This window comes from Mastigoproctus giganteus, chromosome 4 (genome assembly GCF_048544385.1).
Source record: "Mastigoproctus giganteus isolate SK-2022 chromosome 4, ASM4854438v1, whole genome shotgun sequence".
Classification (NCBI taxonomy): Eukaryota; Metazoa; Arthropoda; class Arachnida; order Uropygi; family Thelyphonidae; genus Mastigoproctus; species Mastigoproctus giganteus.
The window spans coordinates 88,493,949-88,517,332 of record NC_143578.1 but is presented as its reverse complement, the minus strand read 5'-3'; the positions used below and the strand labels follow the sequence as shown (position 1 = coordinate 88,517,332).

The following is a 23,384-nucleotide window of genomic DNA, read 5'->3' as shown; positions in this document are numbered from 1 at the left end:
TTAGCTTCAAAATCACAACATAAATCTTCCAATTTAACGGTCCACTCTGTTACAACCCCAGTATCAACAGATCCACCTTCACCACTTACGGTTTTCCAAGAAATTTTATGCTGAGTTTTGAACTTGTCTAGCCATCCCACAGAAGCTTTGAACTCATTTACTCCCATAGATTTTGCAACCTCCAAAGCCTCTTCCCTAATAATAGGCCCATTAATGGGAATTTTTTTAGCACATTCGCAACAAAACCACCCATATGTAACATTGTCAATTTGAAGTCCAACAGTTTTTGGGAATGATTTTTGAACCTGATCATTTCCGTGTTGCCAAAATTGTTTGAGCAGTCCATTTTTTTTCTTTAGGATATCGCTTACCTGCGTCTTCCCGATTTTGAATTTTGCAGCGAGATTGCGAACACTATTTTTTTGCCGATCATACGCATTAATGAGTTCGACTTTATCTTTTAAAGTTAAATGTTTACGAGAAGACATTGTGCACTTCACACGACACTGAACAAAACTGAAACTGAAAAGACGAAAGGCTGTCCATATTTCCCCCCCCCCCTGCACACACCGAATTCATCAGAAGTTTTACACGTGCCTTAAAATTCTTGAAAAGGGTTTAGAACCGTGACGTAAACCTTAATAAAATTCAGAGAATCGGAAATAGAAAATAAACACACAATTGAGGCAATACGTGGAAGAAAAGTTGCTAGAAAAAGGGCCGTGAGCTCGCCCGCTGTCCGTTATGAGGAGATCAAATTAAGAGCTAATCTAAACGAAACAGTGCAGATTGCCTGTCTGCGACCGTTACAGAGAATGTCCGCTAGACAGAAGCTGAAAACACGTTAAAACCAATGGAGGTGAGTTGGGGAATTTGAAAATGTCCATTGTAGAGAGGTGTCATTAGGAGAAGTTTCACTGTATATAAAATGTGTGTGTGTGTGTGTGTGTGTGTGTGTGTGTGTGTGTGTGTGTGTGTGTGTGTGTGTGTGGATATTTTTAAATACTTATAACAGTCTTGGTTATTTTCTTAAATTATTATTTAATATGAAAAAAAAAATCTTTTCCTCCTTTATGGTATTTTTCTGCCCTGCGATGATACTGGCACCAAGTGCATGGGGTGGTTGGCTGTGTCAGCTTAACATTATTATTATTATTACCGTTGATCGAGGAACTTGTTTACTATCCTAAAGGTATTCAGAATCGCGGTTTTCTGAAGTTCCATGTAAGTATTTACTGGGAGGTTTATTTCTCTTAGGTTCTTATGGAGGCTCTTTGGCACTATGCTGGTAGTTGACATATTAATCAGTATGATCATTACTTGTTCCATATACCACTTTCTTTGACTTCCTGTCTTAGGTCTGTATACTTCCTGATATTTTCCTCAGAGGCTTTTCTGGAGGTCTGGTGTTGGGCACTGCTCTGTTGGTCTGGTATGTAGGTAGCTTTTTACTTCTTGTCAATGAGGGTAATGTCTGGTCTGTTGCAGGATTGTCGTCGTTATTATGGAACAGTCCCAGTATAGTTTATGAGTAGGGATCTCTGGTATGGCCTGGGGTATATTTGTAATAAGGTACACTTTCTTTGATCAACTAGTATTTTTTGAGCTAGCTTCTGACGAATTATCCTGGCCTCTTGGTTGTGTCTGTGAGCATACTCCGTCTGTGAGATCACCCTGCATCCAGCTGTGATGTGCTAGACTGTTTCTGGGGTACAGTGACATGACCAATCATTCCATATATCGTCTGTCATTCCAGGGTCCACAGTGATGTATTTCTGTAGTTCCTAGTGTTGATTACCTGGCTTTGGATGGTGAGCATGAGTGATTTGATTTTGGGAAGAGCTTCCTGTTTATGAGCCCAGCATTGGAAGCCATCTTATCTATATAGTCTTATGGAAGTCACTGTGGTGGTTGTCATGGAGTGCTTTCTTCACCCATCTTTCCTTCTTTGTCTCTTTTGTGAGTGAATGGTGTCTCCTTGTTAAAGCTGGAATCCAACGCCCACAGCCTAGGTTCCAGGCTAACATTAATGGAATCCGGCATGTTTGTCGTGTGCTGCGACCTGTGGAAATTCGGAAAGGGGGATCCTGATGTAGGTAGCTTTTCCCTTCTTGTCAATGAGGGTAATGTCTGGTCTGTTGCAGGATTGTCTTGTCGTTATTATGGAACAGTCCTAGTATAGTTTATGAGTAGGGATCTCTGGTATGGCCTGGGGTATACTTGTAATAAGATACACTTTCTTTGATCAACTAGTATTTTTTGTTGAGGGGCCCAGCTTCAATACACCACTTTGGCCCCTGCTTCAACAAGATGGGTGGTCCTGGAAGGCCCAGCTAGGATCAATCATCTAGTAGGCTCGCCTGCAAGGGTCAACCATGTCAATGCCATGCCCCTACCCTCATGGTCCGAGAGACAGGATTCAGGCTAGTGGTCGTGCGGTTATGGTGTCTGGGTAGCCCTGGCGTTACACTCCCGAGCACATTTATTGTATGCTGGGTATTGGGCATCCCTTTGGGCTCAGTGGTGGGTGGAGAGCCTGGGCACTAAACCATTTAAAAACTCCATGAATGCTGATAAATTTACTTCTTCAGGGGGCCCCAACCGGGTCCCTATCTGCAAATATAGACGAAGACACAGATAGCACTATTGCTACAAAGAGATGGAAAACTTGTTAAAACTAGAAACATAATCCTGACATAATCCTAGCTTTTAACTCACCTAAATCTCCTGATGAGATTAAAGCTGGCTACATCAACTGTCCAGTACATCCATACGTTCCAAACCCTTTATGGTGTTTTAAATGCCAGAAATATGGACATTCTCAAATGGCCTGCCATGGAGTCCTTGCATGTTCTCGATGTGGTGCAAAGTACCACGAAACAACAGCATGTTCAGCCACAAAACCCACCAGGATTAACTGCGATGGAGAACATCCAGCTACTCAGAGGTGGAAAGAAGAAAAATAAATCCAATGGCTGAAGGCAGAGCTGAACATATCATACCAGGATGCAGGGAAAGCAGTGAAACCTCTAAATATCACCAAACCCACCTATGCCCAGAAGGTATCAGGGAGATGTTCCATCAGAACTCAGACAGACAGACATGACCATTCCTGTCTACAAAATCCATGGACCAACTGCTCTTTCTATATAACAGAATATTTCAAGAAGAGCAGTTTCCAGATTCCTGGCATAAGGCATTCGTGCTTGCCTTTCCTAAGCCAGGAAAAGATCCTAAAATTCCAACGAACTACTGCCCTATTGCTCTGACCAGATGTCTGTGCAAAATTCTGGAGAGAATGGTCAATGCCTGCCTTATATGGTATTTGGAGGCAAATGGGCTCATCTCCAGATTTCAGTGCAGCTTAAGTAGGAATAGGTCAACGTTGGACCATTTGGACCATTTAATATAACTGGATAGATCTGCTGGAGGTGGATCTATCCAGTTATATTAAAGATCCCATCCACCTCTGGTGCCTTTCTTATGTTTAACTTCAAAAATTTCTCCTCCACTTTGCTCTCAGTGATTACAAAATCATTAAGCACCCTGTTACAGTTTGATAACCTTCTGGCATTTCCCCCCTTAATAACTCCTCATGTGTGAATGCAGATGCAAAATACTCATTCAGATTATCAGTTATCTGAGCAGGATCATCAACAGTTGAACCATCAATATCAAGTGGATCAATCTGATTCATCCCCCTTCCTTTTAGAGTTTATATAAGTAAAGAAGTCCTTACTGTTTTTCTTAGCATCCTTTGCTAAAGATTTCTCGTAATCTGCCTTCGCTTGCCTAACCTGCTTTGTGACTTGATTACAGACTACTTTATAAAATGTCAGGTGTTGCCTGACAATTTATATGCATCAGATGCATTTTTCTTCTCTGTCACGAGTCTCATTAGTTCATCTGACATCCATTTAGGCCTAAACCTTAAACAATATTTCTTAATCCATATGAAAAGTCTAGTAGCTTCCACGATTAAATCCTTGAAAACTTTCCACTTCAACACCAATGCTAGGAGTTTAGTAAATAAATTTGATGAATTTGAGGTATTGCTCAATACATCAAAGGCAGATATTGTTGGGATATCAGAGACGTGGAGTCACACAGATATAAGGAATGCTGAACTGGAATTGGGGAGTACAACGTCTACAGAAAGGATAGACAGGATAGGAAGGGAGGAGGGGTTATACTATTAGTTAAGAAATACATAAAATCCAAGGAAGTGAAGCCAGTGGACATCACTGGACAGTGCAGTGTCGAGTCAGTTTGGTGTGACATAAGCATTGGGAGATCAAAATTGAGAGTAGGAGTGTGCTATAGGCCTAATGACTCTGATGAGTATAATAAGAAACTGTACAGGGAAATAGAGTGGGCCAGTAAATCAGAGAGTCTTATAATGGGAGATTTTAATTTCCCAGATATTGACTGGAATTTGGGGGCTGGTCACTCACACACTAGCAAGGCTTTTGTAGATTTATTGGATGATTGTTTTCTACATCAGCATGTTCGGGAGGCAACTAGAGGGAGGAATACTCTTGATTTGATTATCAGCAGTGATTCTTCATGCATTAAGAATCTGCAGATAAATGAACCACTAGGTGGCAGTGATCACAATGTGCTGAAGTGGGATTTACTCAAAGAGGTAACTACCATTAGGGGTAAAGGGAAGGGTTATTGCTTTCGTAAAGGCGACTACGATGGACTGAGACAGTATTTAAATTCTATACAGTGGGACCAACTGAAGATGTTACCAACAGCAAATGCAAAATGGGAAGCATTCAAAGAACTTATCTTGGAAGCTACTAGGATTTACATACCAACTAAGAAATATTGCTCAAGGTTTAGGCCTAAATGGATGTCAGATGAACTGATGAGGCATATGGCAGAGAAGAAACATGCATGGGATACATACAAATTAACACATGACACAGAAGCCTATGATAGATACAAGTTGATCTGTAACCAAGTTACCAAGGAGTTTAGGCAGGCGAAGGCAGATTACGAGAAATCTTTGGCAAGGGATGCAAAGAAAAACAGCAAAGAGTTCTTTACTTATGTAAACTCTAGAAGGAAGGGGATGAATCAGATTGGTCCACCTGATATCGACGGGTCAAATGTTGATGATCCTGCTCAGGTAGCTAACAAACTAAATGAATATTTTGCATCGATGAGGAGTTATTCAGCGAGGGAAATACCAGAGGTGAACTAAACTCTGGCAGTGAGCTAGATGATTTTGTATCAACTGAGAGGAAAGTGGAGGAGAAATTGTTGAAGATAAACACAAGAAAGGCACCCGGGGTGGATGGGATCTATCCAGTTATATTAAAGGAGGCAGCAGAGGAAGTAAGCAAACCCTTAGCCATAATTATGAGAGCTTCCTTGGACTCAGGGGAGGTACCCACAGACTGGAGATGTGCAAATGTCACCCCAATTCACAAAGGAGGATCAAAGGCTGACACAAGTAATTATAGACCTGTGAGTTTAACTTCTGTTCCAGGAAAATTAATGGAGGCACTAGTTAAAGAAGCACTGCAGGATCATTTAGACAAGACCTCAGTTATAGCTCAGACAAAGCATGGTTTTGTTAAGGGGAAGTCTTGCCTGACCAATTTGATTGGATACTATGATGCAGTCACAAAGGAACTGGATGCAGGGAATAACTTTGATATTATATACTTGGATCTTAGAAAGGCTTTTGATACTGTTGCACATGGAAGACTGCTGCATAAATTGGAGCAGTGTGACATTGGAGGCAAATTGCTGCTGTGGATAAAGGGGTGGCTGAGGGGGAGAAGACAGAGAGTGGTAATCAATGGACACTGCTCGTCGTGGACTAATGTTATTAGTGGAGTCCCTCAGGGCTCAGTGTTGGGTCCATTATTGTTTTCTGTATTCATAAATGATATTGATGATGGTATATCAAGCTTAATGTCGAAGTTTGCAGACAATACAAAGGTAGGCAGGGTTGTCAAGGACACTACTGACACTATGCTGCTGCAACAGGATCTGGAAAGGTTGAACAGATGGGCTGAGAGGTGGCAAATGAAGTTTAACATTGACAAATGTAAAGTACTACACATGGGAAACAGCAACCCCAGAGCAATGTATCAACTCTGTGGTACTACACTGACAGTGGTAGAGAATGAAAGGGACCTGGGGGAGGTTGTGCAGGCAGATATGAAGTTCTCTGAGCAGTGCAGATGGGCTGCAAGAGTAGCTCATGGTGTATTGTAAATGATATATAGGAATTTTTCTAGCAGGGATAAGGAGGTGATTATTCCCTTGTACAAGGCAATGGCCCCACCTAGAGTACTGTATACAGGTCTGGAGGCCTCATTTCAAGAAGGATGTAGAGCTGCTGGAATGAGTACAGAGAAGCGCAACAAGATTAGTGAATGGAACAAAGGGGTGCTCTTACGAAGAAAGGCTTAAGTTTTGCAAATTACAGTGTCTGGAAACTAGGCACCAGCGAGGTGATCTGATAGAGGTGTATAAAGCCTTGAATGGTTTGAGCATGCTCAATGTTGATGGGATTCTTCCTCTAGCTCAGAATAATCACCTGAGAGGGCATAAATTCAAATTGAGGAAAGACAGATGTAGGACAGATGTGCGGAAATTTGCCTTTAGCCAAGCGGGTGGTTGGTTGGTGGAACAGACTTCCATTCCTTGTCATGGAAGTTGATAGCCTAAATAAGTTTAAGGCTCAGCTGGACAGGTGTTTTGAACGAACAGAGGGGTGAAGTGGAAGTGGTTTATTTATTTATTTATTTTTTTGGCTGATGCTGCATAAGCTTGCTTTCTTGCATCAAATGCCTCTACTAATGCTAATGAGGCCTCCAGACCTGTGCGCAGTACTCAAGGCGTGGCCTGACCATTGCCTTATACAGAGGGAGAATCACCTCCTTCTCCCTGCTAGCAAAATTCCTACATATCATTGACAAAACCCCATGACCTGCCCTGGCAGCCTGTCTGCATTGCTCAGAAAACTTCATATCTGACTGCAGCACAATTACTACCAGGTCTTTTTCATTTTCTACCACCTTAAGTGTAGTACCACACAGTTGGTACGTTTCTCTGGGGTTACTTCTACCCATATGCAATACTTTGCATTTTTTCAAGGTTAAACTTCAGTTACCACTTCTTAGCCCATCTGCCCAAATTATCTAGATCCTGTTGCAGTAGCACACTGCCATTACTGTCATTAACAACCCTGCCAACTTTTTTATCATCTGCAAATGTCGACATTAAGCCTGATATACCTTCATCAATATCATTGATAAATATACAAAACAACAGTGGACCTAACACCAAACCCTGTGGGACTCCACTAATAACATTAGTCCACGAAGAGCAGCACCCATTGATTACCACCCTCTGTCTTCTCCCACTTAACCATCCTTTTATCCATTGTAGCAACTTACCCTTAATACCATTCTGCTCCAATTTGTACATTAGTCTTCCATGCGCAACAGTGGCAAAAGCTTTCCCCAAATATATGATATCAAAATTATTTTTTGCATCCAGTTCCTTTGTATCCACATCATAATATCCTATCAAATTTGTCAGACAAGACTTTCCCTTAACAAAAACATGCTGTGTCTGAATTATTGCTGCAGTCTTGTCTAGATGATCCTGCAATGCATCTTTAACCAGTGACTCCATTATTTTACCCAGAACAGAAGTTAAACTAACTGGTCTGTAATTACTCCTGTCACCCTTCGATCCCCCTTTCTGAATTGGGGATACATTTGCACATCTCCAGTCCGTGGGAACCTCCCCTGAGTCCAAGGATGCTCTCATAATTATGGCTAAGGGTTTGCTTAGTTGCTTTGCCGCCTCCTTTAATATAACTGGATAATCACATCCACCCCAGGTGCTTTTCTTATGTTTAACTTCAACAATTTCTCCTCCACTTTGCTTTCAGTTATTACAAAATCATTAAGTATCCTGCTACAATTTGTTAACCTTCTGCCATTTTCAAACCTTAATAATTCCTCATGTGTGAATGTAGATGCAAAATACTCATTCAGTTTGTTTCCTATCTGAGCAGGATCATCAACAGTCGAACCATCGATTTCAAGTGGACCAATCAGATTCATCCCCTTCCTTTTAGAGTTTATATAAGTAAAGAAATTCTTGCTGTTTTTCTTAGCATCTTTTGCCAAGGATTTCTCATAATCTGCCTTCGCCTGCCTAACCTCCTTTGTGACCTGATTACAGACTAGCTTATATCTGCCATAGGCTTCTGAGTAGCTTGTTAATTTATATGCATCCCATGCATTTTTCTTTTTTGTTACGAGTCTCATTAGTTCATTAGATAACCATTTAGGCCTAAACCTTGAACAATATTTCTTAATAGGTATGAAACTTTTAGTAGCATCCACGATTAATTCCCTGAATGGTTAGTTCCGGATCAGGATGGAGAACTTGTTTCTTGCAAAAGTGGGTGAGAGTGCATTTCTTTTCTGATAGTCTGTAGCCATTCCGTGAAGTCCACGGTTGTATTTTGGTAATGGCAAGTTGGAGTTGCCATTCGATGGTGTTCATACTTTGAGACTGACAAAAAATTGTAAGGTCATCTGTGTACATGTAAGTTTCAACGGTTTTTGGGATATCTCGTGCTATGCTGCTAACTCGGATTGAAAATAAAGTTGGACTAAGTATCGGTCCCTGCGGGACTCCTTCTTTCTGATTGTGAAATGCAGAGAGAGTACATTTTTACCTCTTACCTGAAAAGAATGCAATTGCAGAAAATTTTGAATTATTTTCGGCAAATGGTCCCTAAGTCCCAAGTGGTAAAGGTCCATAATAATCCCATGACCCCATGTAGTGTCAAATGCCTTTTCCAGATCTAGGTTGACCATGTCTAGATGTTGTTTCATGATGAAGGCATTGCGGATATGAGATTCAGCTTTGATAAGCACATCTAGCGTTGATCTTTTCTTCCAAAATCCATACTGATAGTCTGGAAGGAGATTCTCTGACTCCAGGATGTAAGTGAGTCTTGTATGAATCATCCTTTCAAAAATTTTCCCTACGCAGCTTATAAGAGATATCAGCCTATAATTTTGAACCAGGGTAGGATCTTTGCCTGGTTTTGGTATGCCAATAATGAACGAATGGCGCCAGGAAGAAGGATAGACATTTTCAGAGAAGATCTGATTGTAGAAAATCGACAGGGTACACAAGTCCTCTTCATGTAAATGCTTTAGCATAATGTAATGAACACCATCCGGCCCTGAAGCACTGTTATGAGATCTATTTAATGATTCTTTCAGTTCTATTAATGTAAAGTGTTCTATTAATGTAAAGTGTTAATTTAATGCTCTGGAAGGAGGATGCATAGGAAGCAGAAGCAGAGATGGTGACAAAAGATTCTGCTAACGCATTGGCAACTTCTTCGGGTGTAGAGATGTCTTTTCCTTTCCAGTGAATTATAGGAGAGGGCATCCGAACAAATTTGCCATTTAGCACCTGTATCCTTCTCCAGATGATCCGTGTATCAGTGTCTTTTGTGATGGTTGATGCAAAAGCAATCCACGAATCGCGTTTTGCTTTCCTTCTAATTTGTCTTGCTTTTTCTTTAAGCCTTTTATAAGCAATTAAGTTAGTGGTAGTAGGACACCTCTGAAAAATCATTCCATGCACGGTTTTTATCTTGTTTGGCAATAGAACACTTTGCATTCCACCAGTGATTTCGGTGAGCACGAAATGTCTTGGATTTTGGAACAAAAGCATTTGCTGCAGTCAGAATCTGATTGGTAATATAAGTAGTTACATCATCAATATGTTTCTGTTGGACATAAATTCTGTCTAAGAGGGTTTGGGCAGAATAACCATCCCAGTTTGCCTTACTAAACTTCCAATTGGATTGTTGGTTATGATTTTTAGTTACCGCTGTTTCTATTGAGCAAATAATTGGAAAGTGGTCACTGTTAAAGGGATCGGATAATACCACCCATGTCGGGATTGGAAAGATGGATGGAGAGCAAATTGACAAGTCAATTGCAGAAGTAGATCCTGTAGGTAGGTGGATGTAAGTAGAAGATCCAGTGTTTAATAAATTAAGATCACTATTATTCACAAATTCTTCAATTAATTTGCCTATTCTGTCCATTGTAGCGGACCCCCTCAATGGATGGTGTCCATTAAAGTCACTGAAAAGAGAAATTGGAGTGGGGAGTTGTGTAATGAGACTGTCAAGTTTTGAATGGGGAAGAGGAAGAGATGGTGGAGTATAAACGGTAACAAGAGTAACTGATGTACCAACTGCAATACGAGTAGCCACAGCTTCTAGATTTGTTATTAAAGGGATCGGCTTGGATGGCAAGTTAGAATTAACCAGAATGGCTACTCCTCCACGTGCAGGAGACTCTGCATTTCTATCTCGTCTATACATCATATAATTGGAGAATTTTGCCGAAACTTTGGGGTGACAGGAATGTTTCCTGTAGGCATACAGCTATGGGGTTGAATTGAGCTATTAAATCTCTTAGGTCATCAGAATGGCTGCTTAGTCCTCTGCAATTCCACTGTATGATGTTATGCATTATTTAGGTTTATTTCAGGATGATTCATCTGCCTGTTTTTTGGATGTGGGGCATTTTTTTCTGGTCTTTTTTAAGGAATGTGGGGTGATTAGTATCCATAATGTCACTGGCATTCAATTCTAGGATGGGTTCCTCATAATCTGGGTGTACATCCACTTCCATACTGTTTGTTTGAGGTTTGGCTTTCTTACAATCTTTAGTGGTTTTCATTCTTTCAGTGTCCTGTGAAACGTTTCGAGTATCAACTGGGATACTAATTGGGGTGTTTGTGGCTTCACTGATTTTAGGTTTAGGAGTATCTTTTCTGGAGGTTGATAAGGTTTCTTTAACCCAATTTGCCAAAGGGGCGTTCGGTGGTATTGACACGTCTGTTTGAGTTGCAGTTGAAAGATAGCTTCGGGTGTGAGACGCATAAGATTGACTCGGCATGGCGGACATAATTTTTCTGCCTGCTTCAGGATATGTTACTTTATGTTCTATTTTGTATCTCTGAATTTTTTACCAGTTTTCCACATGTCGCATGATTTAGAAAACACAGGAGGATTTCCTTTGCAGTGGGGACACACAGGGGGTTGAGGCTGAGCAATCTGCTTGTGTATGGTCCTTAGAGCCACATATAGGACATATGGCATCATATGGACATATGGACTTGGGGACATATGGACACTTGGGGCCAAGCATTCAAAGAATTAATCTTGAAAGCTACAAGGCTTTACATACTAACTAGGAAATATTGTTCAAGGTTTAAGTCTAAATGGATGTCAGATGAACTAATGAGATATGTGGCAGAGAAGAAAAATGCATGGGATACATATAAATTAATGGGTGACATGGAAGCCTATGATAGATATAAGCTGGTCTGTAACTAAGCCACAAAGGAGGTTAGGCAGGCAAAGGCAGATTATGAGAAATCTTTGGCAAAGGATGCAAAGAAAAACAGCAAAGAGTTCTTTACTTATGTAAACTCTAGAAGGAAGGGGATGAATCAGATTGATCCACTTGATATCGATGGTTTGACTGTAGATGATCCTGCTCAGGTGGCTAACAAACTAAATGAATATTTTGCATCTACATTCACACATGAGGAGTTATTCAGGGAGGGAAATACCAGAGGTGAACTCAACTCTGGCAGTGAGCTAGATGATTTTGTATCAACTGAGAGGAAAATGGAGGAGAAATTGAAGATAAACATAAGAAAGGCACCTGGGGTGGATGGCATCTATCCAGTTATATTAAAGGAGGCCGCAAAGGAAGTATGAAAACCCTTAGCTATAATTATGAGTGCTTCCTTGGACTCAGGAGAAGTACCCATGGACTGAAGATATGCAAATATGACCCGAATTCACAAAGGAGGATCAAAGGGCGAAACAAGTAATTATAGACCTGTTAGTTTAACTTCTGTTCCAGGGAAATTAATAGAGGCACTGGTTAAAGAAGCACTGCAGGATCACCTAGACAAGAATTTAGTTATAGCTCGGACAAAGCATGGTTTTGTTAAGAGGAAGTCTTGTCTGACCAATTTGATTGGATACTATGATGTGGTCACAAAGCAACTGGATGCAGGGAATAACTTTGATATCATATATTTGTTAGAAAGGCTTTTGATACTGTTGCACATGGAAGACTGCTGCACAAATTGGAGCAGTGAAGCATTGCAGGCAAATTGCTGCTCTGGATAAAGGGATGGTTGAGTGGGAGAAGACAGAGAGTGGTAATCAATGGACACTGCTCTTCATGGAATAATGTTATTAGTGGAGTCCCTCAGGGCTCAGTGTTAGGTCCATTGTTGTTTTCTGTATTTATAAATGATACTGATGATGGTATATCAGGCTTAATGTCCAAGTTTGCAGATAATACAAAGGTTGGCAGGGTTGATAATGCCACTAATGATAGTATGCTGCTGCAACAGGATCTAGAAAAGTTGAGCAGATGAGCTGAGAGGTGGCAAATGAAGTTTAACATTGACAAATGTAAAGTACTACAGGGAAGCAGTAACCCCAGAGTAACATATCAATTCTGCAGTACTACACTGACAGTGGTAGAGAATGAAAAGGACATGGGGGTAATTGTGTAGGCAGATATGAAGTTTTCTGAGCAGTGCAGATGGTCTGCAAGAGTAGCTCATGGTGTCTTTTCAATGATATACAGAAATGTTTCTAGCAGGGATAAGGAGGTGATTATTCCCTTGTATAAGGCATTGGTCAGGCCACACCTTGAGTACTGTATACAGGTCTGGAGGCCTCATTTTAAGAATGATGTAGAGCTGTTGGAACGAGTACAAAGAAGAGCAACAAGATTAGTGAATGGAACGAAGGGTTGCTCTTATGAAAAAGGCTTAAGTTTTGCAGATTACAGTGTTTGGAGAGAGACTAGGCACCTGCGAGGTGATCTGAAAGAATCCCAACAGCACTGACCATGCTGTTGGGATTCTTCCTTTTGCTCAGAATAATCACCTAAGAGAGCATAAATTCAAATTGAGGAAAGACAGTTGTAGGAATGATGTGTGAAAGTTTGCCTTTAGCCAGTGGGTAGTTGATTGGTGAAACAGACTTCCACCTTTTATTGTGGAAGTTGATAGCCTAAATAAATTTAAGGCTGAGCTGGACAGGTATTTGGAACTAATGAGGGGGGAAATCAGAGCGTTTTTTTTTTTTTTTTTTTTCTGGCTGATGCTGCATAAGCATCATATGCCTGTACTAATGCTAATGCTAATGTTGATGTAGAAAGTAGTCATCCAGTTTTAAATTCAAAAATGTTTTGCTACTCAGTGAGCTGGCAAACACACATTCTAATTGATATCTGGAAATTTAAAATCCTCCATTACAAGCAGAGGCAGACTGGCCATAAGATATACTGGAGAAATCCCAGTGGGCCAGATGCCGACGGAGGCCATTGTTATTTTGGCTATAAAGACTATTATGAGGCTGCTACAAAATTTTCATCAGTAAGAATTTTTGACCCAGTCCATCTCTGATTACAAGACATCCTGATTTACTGGCCCATTCTGTTTGTCTTTTATGATTAGCAGACTGATGAAATTTAGGATACTTCTACTATCACACTATCTTCATATATCACACTTGAGGGTGAAAGTTTTATCTCCTTTGAAATAATCTGCTAGTATCAGACCTTACATGGGCATTTAGCTTACACTTGTCAACAGCATAACTTCTACTTATTCCACCTTGCATCCAACAAATTATTATTACGCTTAATGTCTGCTTACCATTTGTATTGATTGAAAATGCAATAATATCGCCTCATTAAACAATTAATGAGATTCTTGCTGCTTCATAACTATCATCAGTTGTGCCCTGATTTCCAAAAACTGTTGTGTTAAATCTCAGTTTTACCATCTTTATTCTGCTCAAGAAAAAATGAATGCACCAAAATTCAACAGCTGTGATTGTAATTAATCTTCAATATTAGCATTAAAATGGTTTTCATCTTGGAAGCTTCTTGAAGTTGAAGCATCTGTATTTGCAATTGTTTCAAAGAGACTGATAATTTTGTTAAGTTTAACTTTTGATATTATTTTACCAATATCACCAAGAACTGTATCAATGTGAGTCAGTTTTAAGCAACTAGCATAAACATTGAGGAAATTTTTCCTTAACAACTAGATCCTGGCATAGCTTCCACCTAATATATAGTTGCCGTCTTATTAAACAACAATCAGCAAGAGACAATATTATTCCAAGTTTAGGTTTCCCACTTTTTCCCATAGATTCAAATGTTTTGCAATAAAACTTTTAATAAAAAAATTTTACTATTTTAGTTGTGTGTATGTCAATAAGTTGTCTTTATATCATAGCTCTGAATAAAAGGACAGAAACATCTCTTAAAAAAAAAAAAAAAAAGTATATATTTGCTTGATTGGCCTACATTGGTATTATCATGTCAAAGATAATTTCTACACTTGAAAAATGGAAACTTTCCTAAAAGAATGATTTTTTTCTCCAATGCTGATAGATAAGCACCTAGGTCCTTTTCATTCTCCACTGTTATTTGGGGATTACTGCTACCAAATACAGAGCCTTGCATTTATAATTAAATTCCCATTTCCCATTTGTTTATTTTATCTATATCCTCTTCTCTTGAAGTAGCATATGTTGATTACTCCAAGTATGACGTCAGCAAATTTAGACATCAAACCTAAATATCTCCATAATTATCATTATTAAATATTAAAAACAGTAATATATATCAATCCTTTTTCAAATTAATTAACAAAATCTAAAACCAAAATAGCCCTCTACCTCCATAACCTCTTGCTTCTCATCCACTGCAAATAAATTAGGTACTTCTCCTGAGTTAAGTAAACTATCTACATCTTCCAGGAAGGATTCCTCTTTAATTTGTGTGTCTGTTATGAGAAATGTAGTTGTTTTGAATTGGGCTCCTGCTGCTTTCAATACAGCCTATGGAAGACAAAAAAGTATAAAAATATTTTTTACAATAAGGATCATTTTAAAAAAAATCAAAATCAAACAGAAAAAAATTTAATTATCTATAGCTAACTGGGTTAGCTATAGATATGCTCGGTGGTATTGATACATCAGTTTGAGCTGCTGTTGAGTGAGAGCTTCGAGTGTGAGATGCATAAGAACAGCTGGGCATTGTCAACATAACTTGTCTGCATGCCTCATGGTATGTTTTACGGCGGAATTACTTAGCAAGTACAGGTCACTGTTGAAAAAAAGCTGTGAATTAGGGTTGAATTTGAAAGTGTCTGCAATTCTGCCCAGACACGATAGGAGGGAGTATATGATGAGAGCCTTGTCGATCAATTCGGCCCTGGAGGGATTGTGCAAGGCTCAAGGGGTAGAATTTTTTTCAGCCTGGACTGTACTTGTTAACAGGAGAGATTGCTTCTACAGGGATGGGATACACTTAAATAGAAAGGGTGCAAGAATTTTTGCTGATGCTGTCGAGGCAGTGTTAGGTGGGTCGGAAAACTGCTAGTTGGGGGGGATACAAGGACTAATAGATTAACAGTAGCCACTGGCAGAGGTGGAAGTGATTCTTGCACTGCTTCTATTGAAATGAGCAGAAGCCTGAAAAACAAGATGCAGGATATTTCAGAGACTGCTGGGAGTCATTGCGGTACAAGTAAACACATGGGTTGTGTTAGGGTAGCTAAGAATAGAAACAGGTGCATGTATACCTGCGTGTACACCAATGCTAGGAGTTTGGTAAATAAATTTGATGAATTTGAGGTATTGCTCAAAACATCAAAGGCAGATATTGTTGGGATATCAGAGACGTGGTGTCACACAGATATAAGTATTGCGGAACTGGAATTTGGGGAATACAATGTGTATAGAAAGGATAGACAGGACAGGAGGGGAGGAGGGGTTATGCTATTAATTAAGAAACAGATAAAGTCCAAGGAAGTGAAGCCAGTTGACATTGATGGACAGGGCAGTGTCGAGTCAGTTTGGTGTGACATAAGCATAGGGAAATCAAAATTGAGAGTATAGGCCTAATTGAGAGTGCTATAGGCCTAATGACTCTGATGAGTATAATAAGATATTGTACAAGGAAATAGAGTGGGCCAGTAAATCAGAGAGTCTTATAATGGGGGATTTTAATTTCCCAGATATTGACTGGAATTTGTGGGTTGGTCACTCGCACACTAGCAAGGCTTTTGTGGATTTATTGGATGATTGTTTTCTACATCAGCATGTTCGTGAGGCAACAAGAGGGAGCAATACTCTTGATCTGATTATCAGTAGTGATTCTTCATGCATTAAGAATCTGCAGGTAAATGAACCACTAGGTGGCAGTGATCACAGTGTGTTGAAGTGGGATTTACTCAAGGAGGTAGCTACCATCAGAGGTAAAGGGAAGGGTTTTTGTTTTCGTAAAGGCGACTATGATGGTCTGAGACAGTATTTAAATTCTATACAGTGGGACCAACTGATGATGTTACCAACAGCAAACTTAAAATGGGAGGCATTCAAGGAACTAATCTTGGAGGCTACCAGGCTTTACATACCAACTAAGAAATATTGTTCAAGGTTTAGGCCTAAATGGTTGTCAGATGAACTAATGAGACATGTGGCAGAGAAGAAAAATGCATGGGATACATACAAATTAATGGGTGACATGGAAGCCTATGATAGATATAAGTTGGTCTGTAACCAAGTCACAAAGGAGATTAGGCAGGCAAAGGCAGACTACGAAAAATCCTTGGCAAAGGATGCAAAGAAAAACAGAAAAGAGTTCTTTACATATTTAAACTCAAGAAGGAAAGGGATGAATCAGATTGGTCCACTGGATATTGATGGTTCAACAGTTGAGGATCCTGCTCAGGTGGCTAACAATTTAAACGAGTATTTTGCATCTACATTCACGCATGAGGAGTTATTCAGGAAGGAGAATGATGTAGGTAAAGTAAACATTGGCAGTGAGCTGGATGATTTTGTAATAACTGAGAGGAAAGTGGAGGAGAGATTGTTGAGGATAAACATAAAAAAGGCACCTGGGGTGGATGGGATCTATCCAGTTATATTAAAGGAGGCAGCAAAGGAAGTAAGCAAGCCCCTAGCCATAATTATGAGAGCTTCTTTGGACTCAGGGGAGGTACCCATAGACTGGAGATGTGCAAATGTAACCCCAATTCACAAAGGAGGATCAAAGGCTGACACAAGTAATTATAGACCTGTTAGTTTAACTTCTGTTCCAGGTAAATTAATGGAGGCACTGGTTAAAGAAGCACTGCAGGATCATCTAGACAAGAATTCAGTTATAGCTCCGACGCAGCATGGTTTTGTTAAGGGCAGGTCTTGCCTGACCAATTTGATTGGATACTATGATGTAGTCACAAAAGAACTGGATGCAGGGAATAACTTTGATATTATATATTTGGATCTTAGAAAGGCTTTTGATACTGTTGCACATGGAAGACTGCTGCACAAATTGGAGCAGTGTGGCATTGGAGGCAAATTGCTGCTATGGATAAAAGGATAGTTGAGGGGGAGAAGACAGAGGGTGGTAATCAATGGACACTGCTCAACGTGGACTAATGTTATTAGTGGAGTTCCTCAGGGTTCAGTGTTGGGTCCGTTGTTGTTTTCGGTGTTTATGAATGATATTGATGATGGGATATCAAGTTTAATGTCCAAGTTTGCAGATGATACAAAGGTTGGCAGGGTTGTTAAGGACACTACTGACGCTATGCTGCTGCAACAGGATCTGGAAAGGTTGAACAGATGGGCTGAGAGGTGGCAAATGAAGTTTAACATTGACAAATGTAAAGTACTACATATGGGAAACAGTAACCCCAGAGCAACGTATCAACTCTGCGGTACTACACTGGCAGTGGTGGAGAATGAAAAGGACCTGGGGATAATTGTGCAGGCAGATATGAAGTTCTCTGAGCAGTGCAGACGAGCTGCAAGAGTAACTCATGGTGTCTTGTCAATGATAAAGAGGAATTTTTCTAGCAGGGATAAGGAGGTGATTATTCCCTTGTATAAGGCAATGGTTAGGCCACATCTTGAGTACTGTATACAGGTCTGGAGGCCTCATTTCAGGAAGGATGTGGAGCTGCTGGAACGGGTACAGAGAAGGGCAACAAGATTAGTGAATGGAACAAAGGGTTGCTCTTACGAAGAAAGGCTTAAGTTTTGCAAATTACAGAGTCTGGAGACTAGGCACCGGAGAGGTGATCTGATAGAGGTGTATAAGGCTTTGAATGGTTTGAGCATGCTCAATGCCAATGGGATTCTTCATCTTGCTCAGAATAATCAGCTCAGAGGGCATAAATTCAAATTGAGGAAGGACGGATGTCGGATAGATGTGCGGAAATTTGCCTTTGGCCAGCGGGTGGTTGGTTGGTGGAACCGACTTCCATCACTTGTTGTTGAAGTTGATAGCCTAAACAAATTTAAAGCTCAACTGGACAGGTATTTCGAACGAGCGGAGGGGTGAAATGGGAGTGGTGTGTGTTTTTTTTTTTTTTGGCTGATGCTGAATAAGCTTGCTTTCTTGCATCATATGCCTCTACTAATGCTAATGCTAATGCTATGTCACTTTATGTTCTGTTTTATATTTTTGGGGCTTAGAGGGGAACAGGTATCCTGTGTGTTATCAGACACTCAGCCTAAAACACTGATGATCCAATAGATCCAAGAGATCCAATATCTCTCTATTACAGAAGATTTAGGAGAAGTCTGGTTGGCCTGCCTCCCTAAAATCCACTCATGCACACATTCTCGATGGTAAGCCCTGTTACGTCACTTAGGTGGCAACGAACGTGTAGAGTGGTTCTCTTCAAGATGCCTGGTCAGCGTGAAGAGGAAAAGACCAAACCCTCCAGCAATGAGAGCACAACAATACAAATGGCCCCCAGTCCCCAGCAGCTTTCACTCTCCCTCTTACGGCAGCGAGAGGATCAGAGTGGAAGCGGAGGGTGCTAAGAATCTCTGGGTACGACCAGGCTGCCATGCACGGAAATTGAACTTGGCCTGTTATAACGTACGATCACTCATCGGTGAAGACAGGATATTAGAGCTGGAAAAGGAATTAGAAAATGTGAATTGGAATATCATCGGTTTGGCTGAAACAAGAAGAAGAAATGAATCACTTATAAGTTTATCAAGTGGAAATCTGCTGTACACCAATGGAAACAGTGAAAGGAGTGAAGGTGGAGTTGGGTTTCTGGTCCATAAAGATTTTAAAAACAACATTTTGGAATTCAAAAGTACATCACCAAGGGTGTCAAGACTAATACTCAAGACTTCTAAGAGGTACAAGCTAAAGATTATAATGATTTATGCACCAACATCGAGCCATGATGATGAAGAGGTTGAAGAAATGTACACTGAAATTGAGAGTCTTCTAGATGAGCAGAAAACCCAATACACTATTATTATGGGGGACTTCAATGCTAAGGTTGGAAAAAGGCAAAACAGTGCAGAAAGAGGAACTATAGGAAATTTTGGAATTGGTGAAAGAAATAAAAGAGGTGAAAGACTTGTGGAATTTGCAGAATCTCAAGGAATGTCAGTAATGAACACTTTTTTCAAGAAAAGGGTGAACAGAAAGTGGCCATGGAAGAGTCCAAATGGATTAACAACTAATGAAATTGACTTCATCCTCACTAACAGAAGATATATTGTGAATGATGTTACCGTCCTGAATAAGGTAAATGTTGGAAGTGATCACAGAATGGTAAGATGTACACTTGATATAGATGCAGGAAAGGAAAGGAAAAAACTGACTCGAGTAAATAATACAAAGGTCTTTGAAATAACAGAGGAGGAGAAAAAGCAGTATGTACTGGAATTTAAGAACAAGTTTGAGCTTCTGCAGACTGCTCAGGACCAAGATATCGACGAGGAATATTACAACTTTCTGAAAGTGATAAAGCCCAAGAAACCTATAGGGAAACAGAAATCCAAAGAAGAAAAAATTAGTCAAGAAACACTTGTCATGATGAACCAAAGACGACAAATGAAGAGCAAGAAAAACACTGACAGGGAGAAAATTGAGTATACTGAGTTATGCAAAGCCATTAGAAAGAGACTTAGAGAGGACATAAGAAGATTTAACACAAGAAAAGTAGAACAAGCACTAAGGGAAAACAAAGGATTTAAATCAGCAGCCATGAGCAGTAATACAGAAAGACAAATGATACTGAAACTGAAGAATAACGATGGTGTACTTATAAACAGCAGAGAAGGCATAATTCAAATAGCAGAAGACTACTATAGAGAATTATACAAGGAGCGAGGGAATGATACCAGCAGTGGGGAAGATGGATTGCAAAGTAGCAACACATACGACATACCCGATATTCTTCCTCATGAGGTAGAACATGCATTGAAGAAAATGAAGAATCGGAAAGCCCCGGGGGAAGATGAAATTACTGTCGAGTTATTAAAATTGGGAGGAAGAGACATAATACAAAAACTGGCAAGGCTCTTCACAAAGTGCATTAGAAAAGGTGTGACGCCTAAGCAGTGGAATAATGCAATCATAGTTTTGCTGCATAAGAAAGGAGATAAATCAGAAATTGGAAATTATAGACCAATTAGTTTGTTATCCCATATCTACAAGTTGTTCACAAGGGTCATTACTAACAGATTAAAAAGAATACTTGATGAGAATCAACCGAAAGAGCAAGCTGGCTTTAGGACAGGATTCTCAACTATGGATCACCTTCACGTAATATCACAGCTAATGGAGAAAGCAAATGAATATAAAACACCATTATGCCTGGCATTTGTGGATTATGAAAAGGCATTTGACTCCATACAGCATAAGGCAATGTTTCGGGCACTGGAAAGACAAGGCATAGATACTCCATATATTATAATTTTGAAGAAAATATATGAGAGTGCTACATCCTTTATTAGACTAGACAAAGACAGTAGCAAATTTAAAATCGAGAAAGGAGTTCGACAAGGAGACACAATATCTCCGAAGCTGTTTACTGCTGCCCTTGAGGAAGCTTTCAGAAGATTAGACTGGTCGCAGAAAGGAGTCAATGTGAACGGAGAGTACCTAAACCATTTACGATTTGCAGATGACATTGTGGTCATAAGCCACGATCCCAAAGAATTAGAGGAAAATCTTAATCAGTTATGCACAGTTAGTAAGGATTTTGGACTAAAGATGAATATGGCTAAAACAAAAGTAATGATGAACAAGTATGCCACGGAAAGGGAAATAATGATTGAAGGAGCAGTAATTGAAAAGGTGGAGTCATATACTTATCTGGGACAAGTTATCAGCTGTAATAATGATAAATGGCTGGAAGTCAAGAGAAGAATAAATTTTGGATGGATAGCATTCAGGAAATATAGTCACATACTGAAGAGCAATATCCCAGTTTGTCTGAAACGTAAAATAATGAATCAATGTATACTCCCCACCATGACTTATGGAAGTGAAACTTGGGCACTCACCAAAAGAATGGAAGAGAAGCTAAGAACTACACAGCGAAGAATGGAACGAATTATATTGGGAATCAGACTGTTAGATAAGAAGAGAAACACATGGATTAGGCAGCAAACTCAAGTAAAGGACATTCTTATCAAAACTAAAGAACTAAAATGGTCTTGGGCAGGACACATAGCTTGAAGACATGATGACAGATGGACTAAGAAAATAACAGAATGGTACCCAAGAGGAGCTAGAAAAAAACCTGGAAGACAAAGGCGGAGATGGATAGATGAAATTCATGAGTTTTTGAGTAGTAAATGGATGGCCAGTGCTCAAAACAGAAGGAACTGGAAAGTTGCTGGAGAGGCCTTCATCCTGCAGTGGATTGAAAATGGCTGATGATGATGATGATTTATATTTTTGTATTTTCTTCCCTATTTTCCATATTTCACATGATTTAGAAAAGGCTGGATGACATGTTCCTTTACAGTTGGAGCAAATGGGAGTTGAGGCTATACAATCTGCTTGTGTATGCTCCTTGGAACCACAAATAGGACATATGGCACTGTATGATCTTACAAGTTAATTTAAATAAAGATATTGGGTTTGTTTTTCACAAAGTAAGATTTAAATTAGAAAAACATTAGATATAGTGATGGTGAAAGATGAAAAATGTTAAAATTAAATAAAATAAAGATATTGGGTTTTTTTCGCAAGGTAAGATTAAATCAGAAGAAAGTTAGATTTAGTGATGGGATGGGTTAAGCATGAAAATAAATAGTAGCAAAGGGTTTGTTTGTTATTTGGTTTTTAGGAGCATTAGCAACTAAGGCCATATTGCTCCGGGATATGCGGTGGTCATTCTCGGACCTTTTCGCATCCTCCGTATTTGATGGTGACGGGCTCGAACCCCGGTCTAATCAAGAAGCGTGTGCTACGCACTGCTGCTCCTTCCCACCTGGCTACGGAGAGCAAACAGGGACAGCAGAACTAGGTAACGGGGCCATTTGTGAATAGGCGTGAAAAGGGTTGCTCGTGAACGAACAATAGGACGGGAGATGGGATTAGACAAAGTGCCTCCTTTGATCTGTAACACCGTCAAACCTAAACAGGAAGTGGGTGCACATCCAGTGTTCGGTTCCAAATTAAGACCGACAGGCTGACTGAGATGTGAATTTTCTGATGCATAAAAGGCAAGGTGCGAAATGAAAATGAGTGTTTGTGGAGGTGGCCGGTTGACATCAAAGGGGCATGCTGCCTGGGAAAAAAAAAAAGAATGTTCGAAAAGGAGGTAGTTTCTCCCAAACTGTCTCCTAAGGAGACAGTTTGGGAGAAAGGTATTAGCGAATGAAAACGGAATGTAAATTTAAATAGTAAGGGAAGGATTGGTTGGAGTCCCTAACGGAGGCGTGCCAGTCTTGAGGGGCAGTATAGAGTTTGGGGAACAAAAAGAGAGAGCACGGAAAATTAGAGAGAAAAAGGATGAAGGAATTTTGAAAGGTTTTAAGAGAAGTATAGTGATGAGGTGGTCGAGGAGAAATAATATCAAAGTGAGGTTATCGGAATGTCAGGGAGTGGGCAAAAATTACTAAAGTGAGAGAAGAAGATTTGCACAGATGACCAAGTCCACCAATGAAGGCTATGATACCCAGTAAAGGTCTTGGAAGGCAAATAGCAGGCCCGGAATAGAAGTAGCAGCTCTCGATCAGAAAGAGCAGTTCTGACAGGCAGAGTAGCAGATCCCAAAAGCTGTGCAGAAGTCCAACAGTCCGCATGATATTTCCCCAGAAGCCGTAAGATGTTGCTCTAGATGGCAGAGGATAGCAGCCCGGAATAAAGAAAGACGGAAGGCCCTAACAGAGACGTCCAGCCAGTCACTAGAAGTAAGTGCCTTGATAGCATAAGTACTCCTTTACAAATTTAAAGGACTATAGA

The 23,384-nt window shown here is 40.0% G+C and overlaps 1 protein-coding gene across 1 annotated transcript in view; it reads right to left on the bottom strand.

Annotated features, from left to right (window-relative positions):
• Positions 1–23,384, bottom strand: part of LOC150086891 (dynein axonemal heavy chain 7-like) — a 1,233,418-nt gene that overhangs the window by 564,432 nt on the left and 645,602 nt on the right. The window contains exon 34 of the mRNA XM_090372313.1: positions 14,813–14,974. Within this exon, the coding sequence (XP_090228439.1) occupies positions 14,813–14,974 (162 nt within the window). The remainder of the gene's footprint in view (positions 1–14,812; positions 14,975–23,384) is intronic.